This window comes from Lutra lutra, chromosome 2, assembly GCF_902655055.1.
Source record: "Lutra lutra chromosome 2, mLutLut1.2, whole genome shotgun sequence".
Lineage (NCBI taxonomy): Eukaryota > Metazoa > Chordata > Mammalia > Carnivora > Mustelidae > Lutra > Lutra lutra.
The window spans coordinates 187,327,002-187,353,077 of NC_062279.1; the positions used below are offsets into that span (position 1 = coordinate 187,327,002).

The 26,076-nt window shown below is 46.0% G+C and overlaps 1 protein-coding gene across 4 annotated transcripts in view; it reads right to left on the reverse strand.

The window, feature by feature from the left end:
- The window catches only part of HOPX (HOP homeobox), a 31,921-nt gene extending 6,022 nt beyond the window's left edge, over positions 1-25,899 (reverse strand). Inside the window, exons 1-2 of one of the 4 annotated variants that reach the window (XM_047719387.1) lie at positions 25,734-25,899; positions 1,058-1,214 (exon numbers count right to left, since the gene is read on the reverse strand). In XM_047719387.1, coding sequence (XP_047575343.1) covers positions 1,058-1,201 — 144 coding nt within the window. In that variant the 5' untranslated portion in view covers positions 1,202-1,214; positions 25,734-25,899. Of the gene's footprint in view, positions 1-1,057; positions 1,435-1,454; positions 1,555-21,721; positions 21,869-25,733 lie in introns of those variants that run through there. The other 3 variants (XM_047719386.1, XM_047719388.1, XM_047719389.1) reach the window with 3 other exon arrangements.
- Between the last annotated feature and the right edge of the window lie 177 nt (positions 25,900-26,076).

A 26,076-nucleotide genomic window follows, 5' to 3' on the forward strand; every position in this document is an offset into this window, starting at 1 on the left:
CTGGTCTATAAAATGGGAAAAATAAGACCATCTCTGCTTTAGAGCTGAGACTAGAAGTGTGGAAGTGCTTTGGGCTCCCCTGGGAAAGATGCTAGGGCAGTTCCAAGTAGTGTTATCATGCATAACTAATTGTCTTTCCATGACCAGGGGGAAAATAGAAATCAGAAAAACTCTGGATAGGGTTGTGGGTTTTCTTTTTTTTAAGTCAGCAGAAGGAGCCAACATTGCACCTGGAGTTTAATAATCATGGGCAGTGTTGCATTCTCTACCCTAAACAATATTCCGAATAACATTGGAGCTTTTAAAAATAGATAAATGAATCAGCGCACTTAATGGGACATCTGCTTCCACTCCCTTCAGTTGTAATGTCAGATGCTTTGCTTCTTGGAAAACTCCAGAAAAAGACTACATCTTAGAGCCCGGGAATTTTTTAAAATATGAAATCTCCCTGACTATATACAATCTTAGCTCTGCCGCTAAGGGGAAGCTGTGCGTGATATGGTGGAAAGACCCTTGCTATCCTGGCAACTCTCTGCCTCTTGGCCTCAGTTTCCGCGTTTGCCAACGCTAGGACTGAGTTTACAGCCGATCGCTCAAGTCCCTTCGCGCCCCGACACTCTCACTCGAGAACAGATTTGAGAGCGGGGGCCTCAGAGGGCGCACAAGTCACTTCTTCGGAAGGTTTTGCTCACGGCCCTGGGGAGAAATTGAGCTGCGGGAAGAGGAGGAAGCCAGGCGAGAGGGGACCGGGGCCGCAGCTCCCGAGCCGGAGCAGGGACCGCGCGCTCCTCCCGGCCTGCGGGGGAGAGCAGCGAAGCGCGGAGAAGCGGGGTCGTGAGGGTTCTGAACGGTCCTGGGCTGGGGCTGGGGGCGCAGACCGGGCGCGCGGAGCCAGATCGCCGGGCTGCGGCGGGGGGAGCGCGGCGGCGTCCGGGCTCCCGGGGTGCGGGCGGTAGCGATGGCAGGTCGGAGAAGGGCGAGCGGCACCCCTGCATGCGCGAGACGGCCCCGGCAGGCCAGGGTCGGGGGAAGGGGGTGCGGAGCGTGCCGGGCTCACCTGGGTCTCCTCCTCGGAAAGGCCGGCCTCGGCCGCGATGAGGCACAGCGTGGTGGGGTCCGGGTGCTTGTTAACCTTGTTGAAGTTGTACTCCAGGATCTCCACCTGGTCCTCCGTGGGGCCGCTCGAGGTCTCCGCCGACATGGTCTCGCCGCGGCTGCGGGGAGGAAAGCAGCGGCTGCGGTGAGCGCGGCGGCGGGCGAGGACGGAGATCCGGGGCGCGGCCGGCCGGGCACCTCGGGGTGCGGGGCCGCCTCTCCCGCGGGCGCACGGTCGCGCGAGTCCCCGGCGGCTGCCGGTCCCTCCCGGCCGAGCCTCCCCAGGGTCCGCCGGCTGAGCCGCGCGTCTCCGGGCCTCGGGGCCTGCCCGGGACTGGGGGGTGCGGGGCGGTTCTCACGGCAACTTTCCCCGGGGCCCGGGCCCGTGGCGGCGGCGGGAGGAAGATGACGCGACGCGCCCTCCTGGCCCCGAGGCCCTGGGGACTAAGCGGGAGGGGAAGAAGCGCGGCGGCGATTTTGAAAATCGCCTTCAAATCCCGCCCACCGCGGGAGAGGGAGCTGCGCGGGGACAGTCCCGACAGGTCGCGGGGGTGGGGACACACCTCACCGGTCCGCGCGTCCTTCTGCCTCTAAAGTGGCTTCTAGCCAAGGAGGGCAGTGCACCCCACCCCTCCTCCGAAGAAAAGACCCAAAGGACGGAAGTTACTTCTTAAAGTTGGGGAGCTGGAGCGGCGCTTCCCATCTCTGCCTCTTACAGAGCTGGCGACAGCGTCCGCAGACATGTCGGGTCCTCCCGCCCGTGCCGGGACCGGGAATTGAGCATCAGGAGAAATGTCCCCTGGAGGGCTTGTGTGAGTCACTCTGCAATCTGCCACCTCCTCTGCCATCCCACCCGCCCCGTCCCCCCCATTATCCTGAAGCCAAGAATCCACAGCCTCCAGTCAACGCGGCTGGTCGCTGCCTTGCGTGGTCTGGACACGGTGGCGTAGCTACTGCCGGGAGCCCCCTGCATGACCAGCTTCAAAGTCTCTTGTATTTCCTTACTTCAGAGCCAAACACCGCTCTGGCAGGTTTGGGGTACCAAGACTGCCTGCTGCATCCTCTCCATGTCTAAATAGCCTCTGAACTGGGTCCAAAAAAAGGTGGGGGGGGGCAGACGTGCGTCCCTCCTCTCCGTTCCCACAATTTAAGAGGTACCGGGGTGCCGGACGTTGCAGTCTGGAAGCTGTCCGGGAGGATTTGGCAGAGACAGGTCAGGGCTCGACTTCGCTGGCAGTAAAAGAGAAGCGCAAGTGTGGGAATCAGGTTGGTTTGTTGTTTAAACAAACCATTGCAAAATCATCCAGCACAATCCTGAGTCGGTTTTGAGGTGGTTTGTGCCTGGGGAGGAGCCGCAGTCTGCCTAGGAGCCTGCATAACGTCCCCGATGCTGGGACAAGGTTTTCTGGGACCTGCCTCCTGCGCTCCCTGATAAAGGTCTTTACCGCTATTCTGGGTCACTTGGAGAGGCTTGCAGGGAGGACAAGAAGCCATTCTACTGGGAGGGAGTCTTGGGTTTAAGGCACTTGTCAGGTCAGCAGGAAATCTCTGTTTTCAGGTGAGTTATATGCCCCCTCCCCCATTTAAAAATCTGAACTGCTGATTCTAGGTCAGAAACACCTCCTCTCCTGTTGGCACCTGTATCCCCTTTTCTTTGAACCAGAAGTTCAGAGCTGGAAAGAAACTTGGAGATGAGCACTTTCAGTCCTCTCCTGGAAAAGCCCAGGAGAATGAGGCACAGGAAGACTTCCTATTCCAGCATGCCCAATTAACGACCAGCACCCTAGAGGGGAGAGCCTTAGCTTTGGTTTTGGTCCTGCACTCTTCGAGACCCCTCTCAGGAGGCCATCCTTTCTTTAGTCTGGCAGAAAAGATCAGGAGGGCAACAGTTTAAAGGCAGGGGCTTTGGAAAGAGCATTGACTGTCCTTATAGGATACCAACTCCAGCCAAATCTGCCCACTGGAAACCCCCACCACTGATCATTTTGCCCAGAAGAGTATAGGAGAGGAGACACTACTGCCTCGGATTTTATTTCTTGGAAAGCTTCCATCTAATCCCATGGACACAGTTATGCTGCCTCTTTTCTAGGAGAATTTTTGCTTTGTAGAATTCTCAGTCCTTCAGAAATATGAACCAAGCGCATAGATTTCTAAACTGGACTCAGATTCAAGGACTGCTCTGCATGTACTTATCTCTTTTTGTTACATACTTACTATTATGTAACTCAGAGGCTCTTACTGTCCTTACATTTAATCAGGTGCATTTTCTTTTCTATTTGTGTGGCTTCCTGTTACAGGACTTTGTATGAGGTTTCATGGGTAGCTTCCGGTTGACTTCAAAGTTCTCTGTGGGTTAGTTGGCTGAGGGCCACTGGACTCATTTGGCGGCTAAGGAGACTTGTGGGAGGTCCATTTGAACGTACCTACTTCTCCAAGATACACCGAACAAACAAATCTGACCTCTAGAGTGAGATCAATCTGCTGTTTCTCCACAAAACCTAGTTTCTGTCCTTTCAGCCCTCGTCGGCTGACAAGTGTTTACGGCTGTTGCTTCATTTCTTCTCTCCTTCGCTTTCTTTTCAAGGGAATGTAAAAACCAAATCACCCTGGTGACCTGGGCCTTATAAAGCTTCTCAACTCTTTCCAGTAAGCAAACTGTTGAAAAGCCTCTCTGAAGGTAGTCTAGACACTTTCAGATGAAAAGAACTAAACATATTTTTAAAGCCCTTTAAACTTTAATCTCAGCACAAGTTCTGTTGTCACTGTTGTTATATTCATAACTTACGGAACATTCCAAGAGTAATGCGTCCTGTAGTCGTGTTTTCTTTCGTGGTCAAGGGAAGACAAAACCTTTTCAAGAGGTTAAATGAAAACGGCCGGCTTTTTCCTGAATTAATCCCAACACCTGGTTGACGGTTTTGCCCTTGTCCTCTAACCTGATAGTTATTTTAAAGCTATTTCCCTGTCTGAGCTAGCTCACAGACAGTGCTACAAACTCGTAGAAATTCTACGAGTTCTACAAATTCTACAGGTTCTACAAACCTGCAGAAATTGCTGTGAGCTCACAGTTACTATCTTCTTCCTCTCCCAGCCATCTGACCTCTTTGTAAAACCACTAGCATCAAACCAAATGGTTATCAGTGGTAGATACTCGTAGACAGTCCCGTGGTGAGCTGGCCAAAAGAGAAAAAAGCCGTGGAATCATTTTTTAAGGCCATCTCCCAAGTTTCTTTGGCCCCAATTTCCTTCGTGTTCACTCCAGACTTCCACGAACCCATGGGCCCTTGAAGCATTAGTATTTTCTTAAGTGAGGAAAATGCACTGTGCTGCCCCAACCCCAAGAGAAGTGGAGGCTCTTCATTTATCACTTGCTGAACTACTCTGGACAGGGTGCCAGGGGCAGCACCCAAGCTGTCAGTGGGTCTCAGGATGGACAAACAGGGGATACCTAGGTGGCCGAGTGGCTTGAACGTCTGATTCTTGATTTCTCCTCTGGCCAAGATCTCAGGGTCCTGGGATCTGGCTCCATACTCATCGTGGAGTCCGCTTGGCATTCTCTCTCTCCCTTTCCCTCTGCCCCTCCCCCACCCTCTTTCTCTGTCCCCAATGAATAAATCTTAAAAAAAAAAAAAAAATAGGAGTGGAATATTGATCAGCCTCTCCAGGCTAACAAGAAGTCTGCTTTCAAAGAGAGTTTTTGTTTGTGTGTCTGTTTGTTTTTGTTTTTTGTTTGATTAATGTCCTTAAGCTTTGATCAGTAGCTCTCATGCCTGGCTGGGCCTCGGGGTCACTTGTAGAAATGTCCAGGGCCCCCGCAGTCCTCCTGAATCAGAATCTACTTTAGGAACCCAGTGGGGAAGGGATGTAAAAAATATCTCAGCTCTTATTTACAAGATTTTGTAATTTAATCGTTAAAATCAATGATAAATGTTTAGAACTTAATACTTCATACCTATAAAAACCATTAAAATATTTTGTGCCTCTGATGCTGTGTATCATCTCAACAGCTGAGTAAATGGTAGGTTGAGGAGGTTTTAAAGGAATAAAGGTAAAAAAAGATTCTATTTATTTACTTCAGAGCGAGATTGGGGACAGGGGCAGAGGGAGAGGGAGAAAGAGAGTCCCAAGCAGATTCCTTGCTGAACATGGAGCTGGATATGGCCTCAGTCCTACAACCCTGAGATCAGGACATGAGCCAAAACCAAGAGTTATGCCAAAACTATGCTTAACTGACTGAGCCATCCAGCTGCCTTTAAAGGAATAAAGTTTTTAAAATACACAAATACACACCAGAAAAAAAAAATTTAGAACCATGTTATTAATCTTTTTTTTTTTTAAGATTTTATTTATCCATTTGAGAGAGAGAGAAACAGAGAAAGCCTGAGAGGGGAGAAGGTCAGAGGGAGAAACAGACTCCCCGTGGAGCTGGAGCCCAATGAGGGACTCGATCCTGGGACTCTGGGATCATGACCAGAGCTGAAGGCAGTTGCTTAACCAACTGAGCCACCCAGGCACCCACTATGTTATTACTCTTTTTATATGTATGGTCAGGAATGGGGAAATTGCCTTTAAAATTATGAATTATTGGGGCACCTAAGTGGCTCAGTCAGTTAAGTCTGTGACTTTGGCTTAGGTCATGATCTCAGGGTCCTGGGATGGAGCCCCCCCTTGGGCTCCATGTACAGTGGGAAGACTGCTTGTCCCTCTGTCTCTCCCTCTGCCTCTTCCCCTGCTTTTTCTCTCTCACACACAAATAAATAAAATCTTAAAAAAAAATAATGAATTATCCAGAGAAATTTTCTCCTGCTTTCAAAAATTTAGAAATAATATGAAACCCTTTAAAAATCTTTCAGAAAACTGTATTTTTATATTGAAATCAGAATTTAAGAAGGCAGGTCATTAAAAGAAAAATTCCACTTCATACAAATACCTGTAATTGATTTAGAAGCCAAAAATTATAGTGGAGAATATTTGACAAACTTGACAAATGATTGTCCTTCTCCTGTTTCTTTTTTTTTTTTAATTTTTTTATTTTTTTCAGCATAACAGTATTCATTATTTTTGCACCACACCCAGTGCTCCATGCAATCCGTGCCCTCTACAATACCCACCACTGGGTGCCCCCAACCTCCCACCCCCCACCCCTTCAAAATTCTCAGATCGTTTTTCAGAGTCCATAGTCTCTCATGGTTCACCTCCCCTTCCAATCTCCCTCAACTCCCTTCTCCTCTCCATCTCCCCTTGTCCTCCATGCTATTTGTTATGCTCCACAAATAAGTGAAACCATATGATAATTGACTCTCTCTGCTTGACTTATTTCACTCAGCATAATCTCTTCCAGTCCCGTCCATGTTGCTACAAAACTTGGGGATTCATCCTTTCTTTCTTTTTTTTTTTTTTTTACAGCTTTATAAACATATATTTTTATCCCCAGGGGTACAGGTCTGCGAATCGCCAGGTTTACACACTTCACAACACTCACCATAGCACATACCCTCCCCGATATCCATAACCCCACCCCCCCTCTCCCAACCCGTCCTTCTCCTGTTTCTTAAAGTTTCCTGTGAGAGAATGGCTAAGATTTAAGTTATTTATATGGGCAACTTGTATAATAGAACTTAGAACTGAACATTAGACTATGAATATACCATATACATATAACCTAAGAGGATTCTGAATAGAAATAGAAATGTACATATATATTTTACAGATTTTACTTATTTACTTGACAGAGAGAGATCACAAATAGGCAGAGAGGCAGGCAGAGAGAGGGAGGAAGCAGGCTCCCTGCTGAGCAGAGAGCCCGATGTGGGCCTCGATCCCAGGACCCTGAGATCATGACCTGAGCCGAAGGCAGAGGCTTAACCCACTGAGCCACCCAGGGGCCCTGGAACATTTAATCATATGTCTTCTGAAGTGCATCTGGGAGGGTTTCTCTAGGGTATACACGAGTGGAACAGGTCATAAGATATGTGACTTTTTTTTTTTTTTAAGATTTATTTATTTTAGGGAGAGAGAGCGTGTGTGTGTGAGCAGGGAAAGGGGTAGAGGGAGAGAGAGAATCTCAAGCAGAATCCCTGCTGAGCAGGGAGCCCTACTTGGGGCTCGATCTCAAACCCCGAGATCATGACCTGAGCCGGAAATCAAGAGTCGGCCGCTTAACCGACTGAGTCACCCAGGAGCCCCAAGATATGCGGCTTTTAACTTTATAACATATTATCAACTTCTTTTCCAAAGCTGTTGAACAAAACTATACAAATGGTGCATAGCATTTCCTTTGCCCCACATCCTCATCAATACTGCCAAACTTTTTTTTTTTTAAGATTTTATTTATTTATTTGACAGACAGAGATTACAAGTAGGCAGAGAGTCAGGCAGAGAGAGAGGAGGAAGCAGGCTCCCCGCTGAGCAAAGAGCCCGATGTGGGGCTCGATCCCAGGACCCTGGAATCATGACCTGAGCTGAAGGCAGAGGCTTTAACCCACTGAGCCACCCAGGCGCCCCTTTCTTTTTTTTTTTTTTAAGATTTTATTTATTTGACAGAGAGAGATCACAAGTGGGCAGAGAGGCAGGCAGAGAGAGAGAGAAGAGGAAGCAGGCTCCCTGCAGAGCAAAGAGCCCGATGCGGGACTCGATCCCAGGACCCTGAGATCATGACCTGAGCTGAAGGCAGAGGCTTAACCCACTGAGCCACCCAGTGCCCCAATACTGCCAAACTTTTAAATTTTTGCCAAAATGGTTATGTATGCTTTTCATGCATGAGTAATACCTAAACCTCTTTCAGCTATTTAGGTATGCAGCTTGCCTAAGTTCTCGGGGCTAGAAGGTTCCATATGTTTACTATTTACTGTGTAAAAGTATTTCCTGTTCCAGCCAAGCAGGAGATTTGAGGTATTTTTTGAGAGTTTAGGGTTGTCTCTAGGGTAGCTTGTTCTTTCCATGGGTCACCAAAAACAATGCAAAAGATGTATGGAAAACCAATTATAGTAGATCTTTTGTCTGTCTGATTCTAAAAATGTTCCTATTTTCCCTTTTACAGAGTTCCTGGAAGTCACGACTTGATTCTGTGCTCAAAAAAAAAAAAAAAAGTTAAAAAAAAAAAGTTAAAAAAAAAACATGTTAACCATATCAATTATCCACCCCTCCATCCCCCACCTCTGCAAAGTGAATATCAAAGTCTCCGAATGAAAACAATGGGTATGAATTTCAAATGACCCAGGAAAAGAAAAAGAAAGGATGTAGGGATAGACAGGAAGTCTAAAAGAGACTGTTAGGTTGTGGGTTTAAAACGGTATAAACAGGGGCACCTGGGTGGCTCGGTGGGTTAAAGCCTCTGCCTTCAACTCAGGTCATGATCCCAGAGTCCTGGGATCGAGCCCCACATCGGGCTCTCTGCCTGGCAGGGAGCTTGCTTCTTCCTCTCTCTCTGCCTGCCTCTCTGCCTACTTGTGATCTCTGTCTGTCATATATACAAATAAAATCTTTAAAAAAAATTTAAAAAAACGGTATAAACATGAAAAAACAGATAACGTGCTCAAGGGTTTGGCCTGCGATGCCATGAGCTCGGGGTGCTGAACTCCAGTTCATAAACGAGTTGTTATTAGTTCTTTGGGTCTGTCTCTCTCAGTAATCAGAATGGAATTAGTCCTGTTTTGCAGTTGAGAAAAGTTAACTGATTTGTCTGTAGCATCTGCAGAAGGCTCGGAATCCTACCTTTTATTCTGGCCTAGGCAGGAAATGCAGTTTGTGGTATCTTGGGCAACAACACTGATTTATACCTTTAACATATATTCTCCTCGGGGCTCCTGGGTGGCTCAGCCAGTTAAGCAGCTGACCCTTGATTTGGGCTCAGGTCATGGGTTCAGGATCACGAGATCAAGCCCCACATCGGGCTCCAAGCTCAGCGTGGAGTCTCCTTGTCCCACTCCCTCCGCTTCACCCCTCCCTACATCCCCACTTGCTTCTACTCTTACATTCTCTCTGTCTCAAATAAATCTTTAAAATATATATATATATATATTTCCCTATGCTCTACTGATGTCAGAGGTTCTCAGATATCACTGGATCACCTGTTTGGATTGTGAGGTCTAATTGGCATTGTCCGTTATTTTAGGGACTAGCAGGTGCTGGTGGCAGCCAGTCTTTCCCAGTGTGGGGTGGGCACTGCTGACTGGCTGTGGTCTCTGCAGCCTCATTCCCTTAGCTGCTTCTGCAGGCTTCTTAGAAACCTCCCCACGTCTCCTGAGAAAGCCTGGTGTGTGGCTGACACCAAGGTCACAAGCATAACAGACTTGCCCCTCTCTGGTTTTGTTCTGACTCCATTGTTTGGGGTATGGATAAATTGGGGACATTTGTTCAAGTTTGTGCAGTAAGATCTGAGTTTCTAGTTTTGGACTCCGTGTAACAGCTTCAGGTGCATGGAGAACCCCTGCCAGCTCACAACGACAAGCACCCGTCCTCCCAGAACATGCTGCTCTTGACTCAATGAGGCAGGAAGACTGAGAGGCCAACTTGTCCTTGAATACGTGCCATTCCAGCCGGTTGCCGGCCCACCCCATCCCAAGGACCTCTCTGTGCCCCTGGGTTCTGTCAGGCAAAGGTGTCATCAGGTTTAGTTTTTGACGCTTCAGCCCTGCTGTGGGACGGCAGCTCTCTTTGCTGCTGGAAATCCAAGGCTTAAAAATATGAAGTCTTGGGGTGCCTGGGTGGCTCAGTGGGTTGAGCCGCTGCCTTAGGCTCAGGTCATGATCTCAGGGTCCTGGGATCGAGTCCCGCATCGGGCTCTCTGCTCAGCAGGGAGCCTGCTTCCTTCTCTCTCTCTGCCTGCCTCTCTGCCTACTTGTGATCTTTGTCAAATAAATAAATAAAAATCTTAAAAAAAAATATGAAGTCTTGCCTTCTTTGAACTTCCGCCTATCTGATGTGTGCTGTTACGTGCTGTGTGGAGCTGCTAACTCACCATACTAATTCCCAGGAATTCCGCTTTCAACTTGTTTTCCTCTTGCTTTAGAACCCCCCCTATTCCAGGAAACCCAGCAGAATGAAGAGCAAAGTGAAATTTGACTTAGTACAGTCCTGAGTACAAACAATTAAAAGTCCCAAGTACTGATCATTCAAGACATCACTTTGGGGGCAACTGGGTGGCTCAGTTGGGTAAGTGTCTGACACTTGAGCTCAGCTCAGGCCTTGATCTCAGGGTTGTGAGTTCAAGCCCTGAGCTGGGGTCCATGCTGGTTGTGGGGCCTACCTAAAAAGACCAAAACAAGGGGCGCCTGGGTGACTCAGTCATTAAGTGTCTGCCTTAGGCTCAGGTCATGATCCCAGGGTGCTGGAATCGAGCCCCGCATGGGGCTCCCTGCTTAGAGGGAAGCCTGCTTCTCCCTCTCCCACTCCTCCTGCTTGTGTTCCCTCTCTCACTCTATCAAATAAATAAAATCTTTAAAAACAAACCAAAACAGAAAACATCAGTTTGACAAGCCTCCGTTTCTCTCATGTGAAGAAGGGATACAAACACCTTCACCTAGCTCACAGCTTTGTTGTAAAGTTTATATGATATTATTGTAGGGGAAGTATTTCTAAACTGTGAAGTGCTTGCTTACAGAAGATACTGTTCTTTCAACAACTGTGAGCTAGGCCTTCAGTGGGGTGTCTCCTGAGGACAACTGGTAAGAGCAATTTATTGTTTCAGTCTTTCTGGGCTGCAATTTATTTAAAAAAATTTTTTTTCCTGGAATGGTAACATATAAGCATTGAAATCATAACCTTTTGGAAAAAAAAATCAAATGCTGTCTGTATTGCTTCATCATAAGATGTATCCCTGGTTGGAATTTCTCAAAACTAACGGGGTGGGGATGGGCGAGGGTGAGGATGTCATATCTGTAGCATGTTTTCTCATTAGCACTTCTACACTGTGTGTGGATTTCAATTTAGTTGTTGGATTCCTCCCCCACCATTTCTCACTGGTACTTCTCAATTTATCCTCCCATCTATTAATGAGGAAGCATTACTATACAGTAGATGAGTAGTGAGGAGTTAAAATAGGAGGAACAAAGACTCTATAAGCTAGTGAGTAGACTTTTCTAGGCTGTCTTGGCTTATGAGAATAATGATCAAATTGTAATTGTTTCAAAATAATTTGTTGCTGGCCTGCCTTCTCCACTGAATGACATGCTCCCCTGTGGGGGATGGGTCTTACACATTTCCATCTCGCCAGCATTCATTAGGAGAATCTGGCACTGGATAGGTACTCATCATTTGTCTGCTGAGCTGAACTTAGCCAGTGGCATCTGGCATGACTTGATTGAGGACATAAGTTGGAAAGACATGGTTTTCAACAACCAGGACTGACCAAGTTCAAAACCAAAACATTACATTGGAAAAAATAACTTCCCTGCCTTCTAATATCTTTTAGTCCACACTGCCTGAAACAGCACAGAGTTGTTCCTGTTTTTGAGTTGCATACAGACACCTCATCCCTGCTAGCACAATAACAACATACTTATTGAGCAATTACTCCGTGCCTGGCACCGTCATACATCTTAGACGAGTTAACTCCTGTAACCATCAGAGGAAGCAGCATTACGGGACAGGCACTCTTCTTGTCTCCATTTTATCCATGTAGTAATTGAATGGAATTCAATTAAAAGTAAATGGAAACTTCTATCCCTTTCCCCAAGAGATGTATATAACTTTCCCCAAATACAAGCCTAGTGAGTGGTAGAGCAGGAATTCAAACCCAGAAAGTCTAGCTTCTGCATCCGTGTTCTTAGCCACTACACTAGATTTCCTCTTTGCTTGGAGTAGCCGTGTAGACAGAAGAGCCTTGAAGGGTGGTTGTGGAAAGAGGAGAAGTGAAGCCAGGTGGTGCTCCTGGGACAAAAGTAAGGCAGTGTCCTGCGTCTATGCCGGCTCCCCTGTGGGGCAGAGCCAGTCTTGCAGCAATGACCCCCTCCCTGTGGCATGTTTCGAAACAGAAACATGGTGACCAGACGTGGCTGTGACCCAGCGAAATGGATTAGCTAGTGATTTCAGTGACTGCTACCAGCTCCACCAGCCGGGCTGGCTTGCTTTCCCCCACACGCTCTTCTTTAATGGGTACAGACATAAATGAAAGATGACATTATGTGAAAAATATAGTGGACAAATGAGAAAAGATGTCAGCATTTGACAGAATGGAACAGAAAGGTTGGCTTCAACCAGACCAGGTAGATCTTAGTGACTATGGCTGCTACTTACTCCCTAGATTTACAGAGTTTAGTCAAAGTGATTAAGGAAACTCCTGAAACTGTTGTTGAAACAAGTCCGTCAGTGGTCTAGACTTTCTACAGCCACTTACAGAAAATAGCAAGATATGAAAAGGGAGGGGGCAGTGTCTGTGAAGGTCTTCCAGCAGTAAATTAATCATTAATTAACCCTGGACAGAAAATTCTTTGTATACACAGAATTCTTTTCACTGGTAGCCCAACTCATGCTCTAAGTAGAAACTCTGTAGGTAGAGAAGTGGGGGAAATGGTTAAAGACAGTAATAAAACCTTGGGCTTCTTTGTTCTATGAAATAAGTAGAGGAATGAGTCAACCTACTTAGAAATAAACAGGCAAATGAAAGAAGGCAACCCCACTTCCTTAATCTCCTCACGGGAGATCTCCCTGTTGTTTCAGTTGTTTTTCCGAAAGTCTATATAGTGATCGTTAGGAGTTCAGAAGTTTTCTCTAGACAGAACGCTGTAAACTGTAGGTAGAATCCCAGGCTTACTGACCGACTGGAGGGAGTGTAACTAAAATGTTTGTTACAGGAAAAAAAAAAAAGGTAGAAACTCATCCTGTTGAAATATCCCAGGGAAATTTAATAAGCTATCCTCTCACTTTGAAGGCAAATGCTTAAGAAACAGCAGTTTTAATTAAGCCTTGGCTCAGAGAAATGAGGTTCTGGTACAGACATTGAAGGGGGTTCAGGGAACTTGGAGGAGGCTAGAGGTTTATAGCCCAAATCTGATGTATCCCAAGAGTCAGGAGCAGTCCCTGACACATTGTAGGGTATACAGTGAACACGTATTGGATTCGGGGTGATTGAAACTTATTTTCACTTTGGGAAGTATGACTTACCCATAAAAACATAATCATCAGAGCTGTATTCGGGTCAGAAATGAAATAAAATGGGGGAAGGAGGGAGAAGGGGAATGCTGAGAAGCACTGATGTGAGAAGTAGGTTGTCATAATTAATAGGAAATATAGTTTCCTATAGAAACTATATTCTATAGTTATAGGAAAATATAGTTTCCTATAGAGACATAATTAATGAACAATAAAGAAAAAGTCAAAGATTATTCGGCACAGTCCTCACCTCCTCCTTCTTCTACCCAAGGGACAAGAAGAAGGTGGTAGGAAAGGTTTTGTGCCTTGCATTTCCTGGGGCAGCCACCAAGAGGCGCTGTCAGGCCAGAACAGTTCAGTTGCTGGCCTGAGCTCTTTGCAGGTAGGAGAAAGAAGCAGAAATAAAATTATTTTGAGTGTACAACATTAGTTACAGAGGGAGTGTTATATATCTTTATTGAATTACATAGAGGAGAGAGATTTTAAATCCTCATTAATGAATGAAAATATTAAACTGGTATGGGATATTGGAAAGAGCACTGGGCAAAGAGTCAGACCTGCATTTCGATTTTAGCTCTTCTACTTAGTAGTCACATGGCCTTGGCTGAGGTGTTTGGTTTTTTGTTTGTTTGTTTGTTTTTAACATTTGAAACTTAGTTCTCTTCTCTATAAAATGTGGCTAAAAACTTCCTTCCTTACTTCAATTGTGATCCACTAAGATTCTGCTCAAGAAACAACTTAGAAAACTATAAAATGACCTTTATGTTTTCAGAAGTGTAATAATTTATTCATCCAGAAAAGTGAAGATGTTGGGCCAGATGACCTCGGAGATCATTTCTCCTCTAAAATTCTGACACTTGGCATGGCCTGGGTTTAAATGATCATGCTATTTCCCAATAGCAGCTTGCTAATGTCACTGACCTGAGAAAGGGGAATGCAGTGGCTTGTTCCAGGCTCTGTCCCTGGTATGCTGAACACTTTGTGCCTAGTTTCTACTTCAAAGGACCACTGAAGAGCCCACAATACATTTTGAACCAAGGTGCTCTTTAATATTTAACCAAATAATTTGCCATCTAACCTGGAGCATCTGTGTGTAAAGGGGGTGCTGTGATTAATTACACCAAGACAACAGCATACGTCAGAGCGTCCCAGGCAAATCTGGATATCTGGTCCCCTTAGTATACATAAAACATTCGATTTCTCACTGAGGTGTGGGATAGTACAAACATTCCTATTGAATTTAGGTATCCATTACTGCTGTTAGAGTTTAACAAGATGTGGTTCTGAATCTTGTAGGACAGAAACACATATTCCTAACCTTGGTAATGAACAGGAGGCTGCTTTTTGCTCTTAAGAAATCATATGGTTACAGCTTTGTGGTCACCGATCAGAGAGCACACTATAGCTTCAAATTTCCTGACCTTTCCTTTTTACCCCACTTTGAATAGGTAGGATAGAAATTTGTCTGATGCGGGGCGCCTGGGTGGCTCAGTGGGTTAAGCCGCTGCCTTCGGCTCAGGTCATGATCCCAGGTCCTGGGTTCAAGCCCCACATCGGGCTCTCTGCTCAGCAGGGAGCCTGCTTCCTCCTCTCTCTCTGGCTGCCTCTCTGCCTACTTGTGATTTCTCTCTGTCAAATAAATAAATAAAATCTTTAAAAAAAAAAAAAAGAAATTTGTCTGATGGGGTGAATATACTTGGGCTTCTGCCTGCTTTGGGTATTGTTAGTATGGTTGTGCTAATGTTTAGTAAGTGTGAATATTCATTACGTCCCAAACAGAGATTGTCCTATGACCAAATATAAACAAAGGGACAAAAACGGCTTGTTCTAGAGATTTCCACCAGCCCAGCCGTGTGCTCAGGGCTTTTCAAACCAGATAATCCAGGAGGGGTGAGACTTGTGAAGTAAATTGATTTATCAAATCTCTTTGAAAATGTCTCATGCCCTAATACACTAAGAAAACAGATTTTTAGACAAATAGATTTCTGTTATGAGGGGGGGAAATCTTTAATATTTTCCAAAGCAAACCATTAAACATAAAGAGAAATTTGCAGTGCTAAGGCTAGAAGCAAATAACAAAAAGACCACCTTTCGAGGGGGCACCTGGGTGGCTCAGTGGGTTAAAGCCGCTGCCTTCGGCTCGGGTCATGATCCCAGGGTCCTGGGATCGAGCCCCGCATCGGGCTCTCTGCTCAGCAGGGAGCCTGCTTCCCTTCCTCTCTCTCTGCCTGTCTCTCTGCCTGCTTGTGATCTCTCTCTGTCAAATAAATAAATAAAATCTTTAAAAAAAAAAAAAGACCACCTTTCTAAACTGTTTGTGGAGAGGAACAATGGCACAAGTAAGTCAAAATGGCAGGTTATAAATATCCTTTTTTAAAAAGAGACTTATTTATTTATTTTGGGGGCTTACAGAGGAAGAAGGAGAGAGAATCTTCAGCTGATTGAGGAGCCCAACTCTGGGCTTGATTCTCATGACCCTGAGATCATGACCTGAGCCAAAATCAAGAGTCAGACACTTAACCATCTGAGCCACCCAAATGCCCCTATCAATATCCTTTCTATGTTTTAAGCTTTTCATTTTGGGTAACCCACTTAGCTTCCTAATTCTGCTTGACTTAGAAGACATTAATTAAATTAATTAGATTAATAGGCTGCAGGGTAGGGAGAAATAGGTTTCTTTCTTAGAAGAGGAAAGGCGCTCCAAAATTTAAACACTAATGATAGAAATCAGCCTGGTATTTTAAAAATCTAATCCAGTGAAGCCACACACAGATAACTGAGAGTCGAGTAGGATTGTCATATTGTCCTGTAGCCATCTAGTCGCTTTATTTATTTTTTTTAAAGATTTTATTTATTTATTTGACAGAGAGAGAGATCACAAGTAGACAGAGAGGCAGGCAGAGAGAGGGGAAGGGAAGCAGGCTCCCTGCTGAGCAGAGAGCCCGATGCGGGACTCGATCCCAGGACCCTGAGATCATGACCTGAGCCGAAGGCAGCGGCTTAACCCACTGAGCCACCCAGGCGCCCCATCTAGTCGCTTTAGAATGTCAACAAAAATTAGAGTTTTTTTCTGAAGTGGTTCTTATTCCCAGTGCCTGACTCTCAAAAAGGCTATTCATTTGTCATTCTGGGGACATTTCATCATGATTTACTTTTTAAAAATGTATACTGGGTTCTACAATACTTTTGCCTGAGCCATAATTGCATGGTAAAGAAGAGTAGTTAGGGACTTTCCTGGTATTGCACATGCATGATGGGTCGATGGTTAGGCTGCCTATTTGTAGGAGTTTGTAACATAGTGCAAGTAGGCATAACTTTCTCAGGTTGATTTTGCATTTTGAAATGTCTAGGAAAGATTCTTTGGGGGCGTATGGGCAGCTCAGTCAGTCAAGGGGCTGTCTTTGTCTCAGTTTATGATCTCAGGGTCCTGGGATCAAGGCCCATGTCAGGCTCCCTGCTCAGCAGAGAGCCTGTTTTTTCTTCTTCCTCTGCCTGCCGCTCTGCCTACTTGGACTCTATCTCTCTGTCAAATAAATAAATAAAATCTTAAAAAAAAAAAAAGAAACAAAAGACTCTTTGAAGATAATCTCTACGCAAATGTACTTCAATCAATTATTCTTTTTTATGGTCCGACCACCATTCTTGTTTTATGACTGTAATTAGGTAATGAATAAGATGACATGCACTTGGTACTTTGTAGCTCTCCAAATTATGCCAAAGTCCAACCATGCATCTTGCTTGTTGCCATGAAACTCAGTTATATGGGCCTTATTTTTTTACCCACTTGTTTTTATGAACAGATGTTCAGCTAATGGGATAAACAGAGGGTATGCTGCTAGAGCCTTCTTATTAACATCACAAAATAATTGAAAAAGACAGGGACACCTGGGTGGCTCAGTGGGTTAAGCCGCTGCCTTCGGCTCAGGTCATGATCCCAGCGTCCTGGGATCGAGTCCCACATCGGGCTCCTCGTTCTGTGGGGAGCCTGCTTCTCCCTCTGCCTCTGCCTGCCACTCTGTCTGCCTGTGCTCGCTCTCTCTCTCTCTCTCTCTCTGACAAATAAATAAATAAAATCTTAAAAAAAAATAATTGAAAAAGACAGATACTCTACAAAGTCCAGCCCAGGGGATAACTCAACCTACTGTAGGTCATGTCGTTGAGCATTAGAGAGATGTTGCAGAAAGGCTGGATGAGGGGGCACCTGGGTGGCTCCATCAGTTAAGCATCTGCCTTCGGCTGAGTTCTTGATCCCAGGGTCCTGGGATCCAGCACCTTGGAGGGCTCCCTGCTCAGTGGGGACTCTGTTTCTCCCTCTGCCTCACCCCCCAAATCATGCTCTTTTGCTCACTTTCTCTCAAATAAATAAATCTAAAAAAAGAAGAAGAAGAAGAAGAAGAAGAAGAAGAAGAAGAAGAAGAAGAAGAAGAAGAAGGAGGAGGAGGAGAAGAAGAAGAAATGCTCGATGGAGCCTCAGAAGACCCTCACTCTGCTTCCAGAAAGGTTACTTAAATTTCCAAGTGACTTTGGACAACTTAATTGCTTTGAACTGCCATTTCTTCATCTACAGATGAAGGTATCCCCTGCTACACCAATCCTACCCCCACCTGCCTCACAGATTTGTTGTAGGATTCAATAAGATAGATTATGCTTATGAATAACACTATAAATTATAAACACTATATAAATACAAGATATCCCTATTATGGTTCCTATGCCTTTCCTGGTGACTCAGGATCTGCTGTTGGGCAACTGAATGCCAACAGGTTTTGCAAACATTAAAATAGCAAAACATTCTAGAAACTTCACCCAACCCTATGAATAATAAGGTCCCTTAGAACATTTCATTTGCTTTGTCCAGGTAATCAATGGTCAATATGGAGAAATGAAATGCTTCCAGAACTGACCAGCCCAAGTTGAAGAACATGACGTTGAAAAGGGAAGATCATTGAAGATCACACTCTTTAAGCTCCAGAATATTATTTCAGTCTCTTATTAAGGAAGTTACTAAGGAACTAAGAAAAACTTCTAAACATTTGAAATACTGGACTAGGACTTGTGATATCATGTGTCTCCATTTCTCACGGACAATTCAATATTCCTCATCGCTTAAAGAAAACATAGACCATCTAGCCCACCCCTCTCCCTTTCCTGTTTCCCGTCAACCAGATCTAAAGAGTGCTCATCCATACGTAGGAGTATATTCATTATGGCATCATTTGTGAGACCTGAAAGCAGCAGAAACGTTCAATACTAGAGGATTCAATATGCATGGCGTGCATAGAAATAGGAGACCAATAAAAAGCAGTTAGAAACAATGCGTTAGATACATTAGAAATATAATTGGCAACATAGGTCAGTCTTAAGAATATGCTGTTAAGAGAACAAGATAAAGGGTGAGTGGGAGAGCAAATAAGTAGAATGAGAAGGAAAACCCAAGAAGGGTCTTCTGTGTACCACAAATTAAGGAATATGATGACATGAGCCTCAAAACAAAACAAAGACTTTAAAAAATAAAGGACTGTTGGGCTGCCCCCTCTTTCAGAGTTTACTTGTGTAATTCTTCCTAAGGTATTTTTTGTATAATGAGGGACTGCTTCCTGGCTTACTCAGTACCCTTCATGCTGCAGCCCACACCAGCCCTGGGTTGGTCCGTTTCCTCTCAGCTGGCCAGGTGAAGAGCTGATAGTTGACCACCATGATCACCCTCCAGGCTTTTCAACACTGATATCAAATGGCTTTCTAGCCTGCTCTTATCCAAGTTATCCTTTTGCTGTTCCTTATTTTATTATTATTCAGCCATTTAGGAGCTCTTCTAAGCTAGTTCCAAGGACTAGAAAAACTCCCTTTTAAATTGTGGAACCTGGGGTGCCTGGGTGGCTCAGTCAGCTAAGCATCTGCCTTCAGCTCAGGTCATGATCCTGGGGTCCTGGGATCGAGCCCCACATTGGGCTCCCTGCTCTGCAGGAAGCCTGCTTCTCCCTCTTCCACTCCCCCTGCTCGTGTTCCCTCTCTCTCTCTGTGTCTCTCTCTGTCAAATAAATAAATATAATCTTTAAAAATAAATAAATAAATAAATTGTGGAACCTGAACCAGGCATAATGCTAATGAAAGAGGAGATGACCTCCCCCTTTCTTTCTCTTTTTTTTTTTTTTAGTAAACCTCCCCCTTTCTTTAGTCCTGCTTCATTCATCCCAATGCCAAAGGATGCCATTCTATTCCCACAGAAGAGCACGAAGAACACACAATAGAAGGACAGATACTTCCATGCACAAGTTACTGAATTAGAATATTTTCTAGGGGCGCCTGGGTGGCTCAGTGGGTTAAAGCCTCTGCCTTCAGCTCCAGTCATGATCCCAGGGTCCTGGGATCGAGCCCCACATTGGGCTCTCTCTTCTGTGGGGAGCCAGCTTTCTCCTCTCTCTCTGTCTGCCTCTCTGCCTACTTGTGATCTCTGTCTGTGAAATAAATAAATAAAATCTTAAAAAAAAATAATATTTTCTAAAACACATTTCACTCCTGGGCATTAGTAGACCAGAAATTTGGAAAGGAGTGAGGGGCATAAGAGCTAGAGACATTGTTTATATAAATTTTCCTAGGGAGAAACCATACAGGAAGGAAATGAAGATACAGCAGTGAAGACTAGACTATCTAAGCAGACCCGTCATGTCCTCAAGAATTTAAGGAAACTTCCATTATGATCCTCCAGACCTAGTGGCTGCAGTGGCAGCCATTAGTTTCCTGCCCAGGACACACTAAGAGATCAGAACCGATCGATGTCTGCCTTAGATTGTTTCTGGTTTTGGTTTTAACATCAAAGGACAGAGTAGCTCTGAAAGATCTGGAGGATTTTCATGTTTGGCCACATTTTATCAAAACTACCAGGAGCAAATTACAAGAAATCATACGAGAATGGGTAAAAATTAACTTCCCTACTTTTAAAAGAACTTCTATCGTTATCCAAACATGGCCATAAGCTAACATTAGAACCTGAAGCAAATAGAGTAATTTGACCTTGTGATGAACAATTCCTTGAGCCCCTAGCATTCATGTTGAACTTCTGTTTGGCAAGCCAACATAAATATACCGGCTCTCCGTCTGGGCTGTCGGGACACAATGCTTCCCACCGGGAACCCGAGTCACAGGGCGAGTGAGTGACTTGGCAGGGACCAGAATGAGGCATGGGGAGGGCTGGTACCAGGGCCAGCTCAGCCACCAACTCATCGTAAGATGCAGGGCAACTCATTGTACTCTTGAACCTTTATGTGTGGTATTCAGAGGTGACCATGTAGTTTATTGCTCAGGTTAAGTACTTTTGGAAATGAAAGGGGGCGCTATTAATCCACAGGAGGGGCATCTGGGTGGCTCAGTGGGTTAAAGCCTCTGCCTTCGGCTCAGGTCATGATCCCGCATCGGACTGGAATCGAGTCCCGCATCGGGCTCTCTGCTCAGTGGGGAGCCTGCTTCCCTTCCTCTCTCTCTGCCTGCCTCTCTGCCTACTTGTGATCTCTATCAAGTAAATAAATAAAATCTTTAAAAAAAAATAACCCACTGGAACAACAGATATTTCAGGCTCCCTCTGTTTCAAAACTCCATTAAAGCTGAATGAAAACTGAAGATAGGACCCAGGCTCCTGAACATCAGACTCATACTTCCCTAGGCTCGACTGTTATCTGCCGGGACTTGTCTACACTGGGATTCTGTGGAAGAGTGTTTAACCTATGACTTGAAGATCGGTGAAGGGAGTTTCCCAGCAAATAGAAAGGATAGCCTGACCTGTACCTGTTTGGTCACGAATCCACACACCCAAAACTCACGTGTGTTCAGAATCAACAGCGCCAACATGTCAAACCCATATTGGGGTCATTGAAGGGTGGGGCGGTCAAGGGACCCAAAGCCAGGAAAAGAACAGGTGCACACACCCCCTGCACCAGGAGAATCCCTTATAGATTATTCTCTACCAGCCTGTCCAAAGTGAGCAGACAGGATGGCTGTGGTCCAGGGGCTGCCTCGGGATCCTCAGGTGCTGGCTTTGAGATGGACAGGTAAGTACTTTATAAATTACCATGAGTCATATGCCACACTTCCGCCCACATTTGCATCTTTGCACAGTTCTTTTGACCATCCCCATCCACCTGGCTTTTTAAAAGTTCGAGGGAGCCATCAACAACATCTAAAAATTAATCTGGGTTCAGTCATGACACAGTCTTAAAAAAAAAAAAAAAGTCCAAGTGAGTTAAGCCATTCCACAGTAAGAGAATTTGAAAACAAAGGGGAGAGGGATGTATTCAAAGACAAGCCATCCAAAGAAGGCAGAAATTCTGTCACTGTTCTACAAAAATGATGTTTATCAGCTGTGCAATCATGTCAACTCATCTTTCAAAAAACAATTTTTGGTGAAACTCTGGCCAGAGAAAGAAACATCAGGCTTCCCAACAGCAGCATTAAACCAGTGTGGGCTGGCCACCTGATGCCAATAGCCTAATCCTTTCCTCCGAACTTGAGCACCTGGTCTCCCCGGAGCCAGGACAGTGCTTACCTTCTCCCTCCTCTCCTCGACGCTACGTGCTCACGGGGGAAGACTCCTTGCCCTCCGGCTGCCCAGCCGCTCTGGGTTCCCAGCTGCCTGAAGACTCTGCTTCCCTACAGGTTAATCACACACCTGGCCACACCCCTCTTTGGAGGCAGGACGTGCCAGATGCCACTGCCACTTGCCAAGGAGAGCTGTAGCAATCTCAGGCTTCTGAGGGAAGACAGGGCTGTCAAGGACCCAGAGTCCCAGGAACTGAGGGGATCCCTTGTCCGGAGCTGCAGGACTGCATCCCCAAGGAAGGAAGCCCCTTGTCACTAGGACAAGGCACTGGCACTGCTAGTGCCAGCTGTCCACACAGGAGGGTGAGCCATGTAATACCTGTAAAGCCCTGTGAGCAGAATTTCCTAACATTTTATCTCCACTGTAGTGTCCTTAAGGTGGCTCTCTGTTTTTCAGAAAGATAAATGCAGCCATCTCCAATAAGCCCATATGCACTTAACAAAAAATAGACCAATTCAGACAAAGCATGCTGTGTGGCCCCGCAGTCCATAGGGAATTCCCTGCAGGATGGAATTTGAGGAATTCTGCTCCAAACCCCCAATCTTGGTGTATTTTCCCCCAGCAAGTTGCTTGGAATTTTTACCAGTCGGGATTATACATTTCTCCTAAAACTTTGATCCTCCTGATTGCCCCAAATGGTAATTATATTTAGATAACATTTCAAAGAATTCCCAGATACATTATCTTGCTAGGACCTATTTAATATCCTGGGACATAACTCATTAAACAATTATTGTCTATTAACATCATAACTTTAATTAGTTTTCCAGAGATGGAGAAGCCAAGCCCGGAGGGGATGAGACCCTGGAAATCAGATACGTTTGGACTAGAAGGGAGCGGAGAAACCAGCTAATACGTGGAGCTGGCCCAGGCAGAGCAGGGGTGGTGGGCGGTCCCAGGGGTACCCCTGCACCCACCCAGGAGCCATGGTGAGGAACAGACAGGAGCAGCAGTAGCCCCAGAGGCAAACTTCACCCCCCTCACGCTGCTGCCCAGGACCGACTGGAACTCACACAGAAACACCCCCCCCCCCCGCCCCCGCGGTGCCAGATTGGCTCCTTCCAGGGCTGAGAACTCGAGCTGATCCCCACAAGAACAACTTGGCCGCCTTGGGCACCTCAGCAGAGAGCCTGGTGTGTCTGCTGCGGGTCTCTCCATTAGTATAATCCCCTGGCTTATCCCAGATATTTTGGGAGGGAACAAAAGGAAGCCTTCGTTTTGAAACATCCCTTTTCACCATCCCTTCTCACGTGTTAGCACAATCCCTAAATAATGCACCTTTGTGGTTCTGAGTAATTCTTTCCGCTCGCTGGCTGCCCTGAGCCTGTCTGGATTCCAAGAATTTGCATGAAATGCGCTGGATGCCTTGTCCTAGCTAGAGCTGCCAGTGTGGTTTTGAGGACCCAGGAGCGTGGTCTCAGGGCTTCCTCTTCCTCTGAGATCCTGCGGCTGTCTTCCCTGGGCCATGGGAGGGGTGGTTCTATGGTCAGGGGCAGACCCACCTTCTCTCTGGGCTTCCCTAGCCTCCTGTGGCAAAGGAGAGGTTGGGGTTTCACTGGTTCTCATCCCAGGCCGTGCATTAGAATCCAGGGAGGGGGTGGGGTGGGGGTGGGGGGGCTTTAAAAAACAATGCCCAGGGATCCTCCTTAATTGGTCAGGGTGGGGCTTATCCTGGGTATTTTAAAAAACAGTTTTCCTGATCTGCAATTGCTGAGTTAGATGATCTCTGGAACCTTCCAGGTTCTATACGAGCCCTCAATCCTGACCCTCTGATCCTCCATTTTATTTATGGAATTAATTTTTTTCCAAACATACTTTTTATTTTCAGTATGTTGCATAGGCTGATTTTTTTAGAAATGCCCTTAATTATATAGAAAAGCTGTGTTGTTAAAGTATTGTTTGTTGGAGCATAATTGACATAGACTACCACACATGTCTAAAGTGGACCATCAGATACATTTTCACCTGTAAGAAATGGTAACCACAATCACACAGTGAATATATCCACCACCCCCCAAAGTTTCCCGGGGCCCCTTGGTAATTCCCTTACCTCTCTTCTCCCCCGATTCTCTTCCCCAGGTAACTGCTGATCTGCTTTCTGTTACTATACTTTGCATTTTCTATCACTTTATACCAATGGAGTCGTACAATATGCTCTAATTTTTGCCCGGCTTCTTTTTCTTAAGATTTTATTTATTTATTTGACAGAGAGAGAGAAAGAGATCACAAGTAGGCAGAGAGGCAGGAAGGGGGGGGGGCAGGGAAGCAGGATCCCCTCTGAGCAGAGAGCCCGATGCGGGGCTGGATCCCAGGACCCTGAGATCATGACCTGAGCTGAAGGCAGAGGCTTAACCCATTGAGCCACCCAGGTGCCCCTCACCCAGCTTCTTCTTATTAAATTTTAGATATCAAGCTCTTTGAGAATAGGAGCCCATCTTGTATTTCTTTTCTCTTCCTCCAGGTCCCCAAGTTATCTTTGCCCAGAGAAACCCCTTATTCATTATTTGCTTGATGGGAATCAAATCTTTGTGACCTTACAAGTGAGCTTCGATTGGGTGGTCAGCTCCCCACGCCTCCTCTGTAGGTTCCTAACCAGCAGTTCCACTCAGTTTAAAAATGATAAATTAGGGGCACCTGGGTGGCTCAGTGGGTTAAAGCCTCTGCCTTTGGCTCAGGTCATAATCGCAGGGTCCTAGGATCGAGCCCGAATGGGGCTCTCTGCTCAGCAGGGAGCCTGCTTCCCTCTCTTTCTCTGCCTGCCTCTCTGCCTACTTGTGATCTCTTTCTGCCTATTTGTGATCTATCTGTCAAATAAATAAATAAAATCTTCTTAAAAAAAAGATAAATTAGCTAAATGCATTCATTTGGGGGTCTGTGGAGTTCTAGGGCTCCAGAAAATGAGTGTCGGGGTGTGTGTTGGGGGGTGGAGAGAACTACCTGGGAAAGGTCCTTGGCTTTCGCCAGATTCTTAATCACCAGATTCTTGACCCCAAAGGAGGAACTACGGAATTTATGTCGTGTTTTATTCCTATTACAATCCTACGTGTATTTTATTAATATGATGCCTAATAGGAACTCCTCTCCAGTCCGCTCCCTTTCCTCCTCCCTGCCCCTCCCCTCAGCACCTTTATTTTGTTCTCCGCCTGCCCTGGTTATACTTCACCCTGCTCCACTCAAGGCCTGTGGGGTTGGCAGTGCTGTCCCCCGGGAACTTTCTGCATTCCTCTTCTCTTCAAGACCCTCTCACCCAAGTCCCATGGAGTGCTGGGGGCCTCTGTACTCAATGATTCCTGTCCTACCGTACCTAACAGTCCACCGAAACACCCGGGTAACGCTGGGCTCCAATATCACAAACCGACATTGCCTCAAACCCCTAGAGCGTGGGATTCCTTTTCATCTTAAACAAGATCAGTGTTTGCACTGTTGTAAATAAGTGTTAGAAGAACCAGACAAAACAAGAAATAGCGCTGCAGGTTCACTGCTGAGCCGTCTCTGTTTCCTCCAGAGATACCGCCTCTTACTCTGCTTTACCGGACATAAAAAGATATTAAAAAATAATGCGATGTCTGATTTGAGACCGATATGAATGATAACATCAGCTTCTAAGGGATCAACCCAAACGCATCTGGCCCAGTCACGCAGACACTGGTTTCAGAGTATCTTCCAGAGAGAGGAGAGAACAAGAAAAACATCTCACCTGCTGGCCAAAAGGCCAGACCGGACTCCACCTTGCCCTGATCCCCCAACCCCTTGCATTGTCTACAAGGGTCTGCTATCTTCCACCCAGCCGCCGTCTCTAGCTCCCTGCTCCGGACCAGCTCTGAACTTTTATCCTCCCTTTCAGCCCTGCCTTGCCCCGACAGAAGAGCACATGCAGTAACTAACAGAAGAGCGCTGCGGTCCAGTTTCCACAGTTTCATTCCTCTGCAGTAAAGGCAAACCTCTGAAAGTTACTTACGTGGAGTGGCAAAGGCAAGTCCGGGATCTGGAAGCCGAGTTTGCTGATGCCAGCCCGCTTAAATAGCCGGTCTGGCTGACGCGGGCTGCTGGTAGCACGTTTATTTACGCCTGTGAGTGCTCGCTCAAGCAAGGACCTGAAAAACCTGCAGCGTGGGCAGCAGGGGAACAGCCGGAAGTATGCCCAGGTTCCATCCCGCCTGGTTCTTCGAGTCCGATAGGCGGGCGGTGACTTCTGAGTTCCACGGGACTTTCTCGGCACCACCTTCTTGTCCCTGCTCTCTTTCTTGGCCAGGCAAGACTCTGCCTAGATGACATGAGAGATGCAGCTGAGAGAGGAAGGA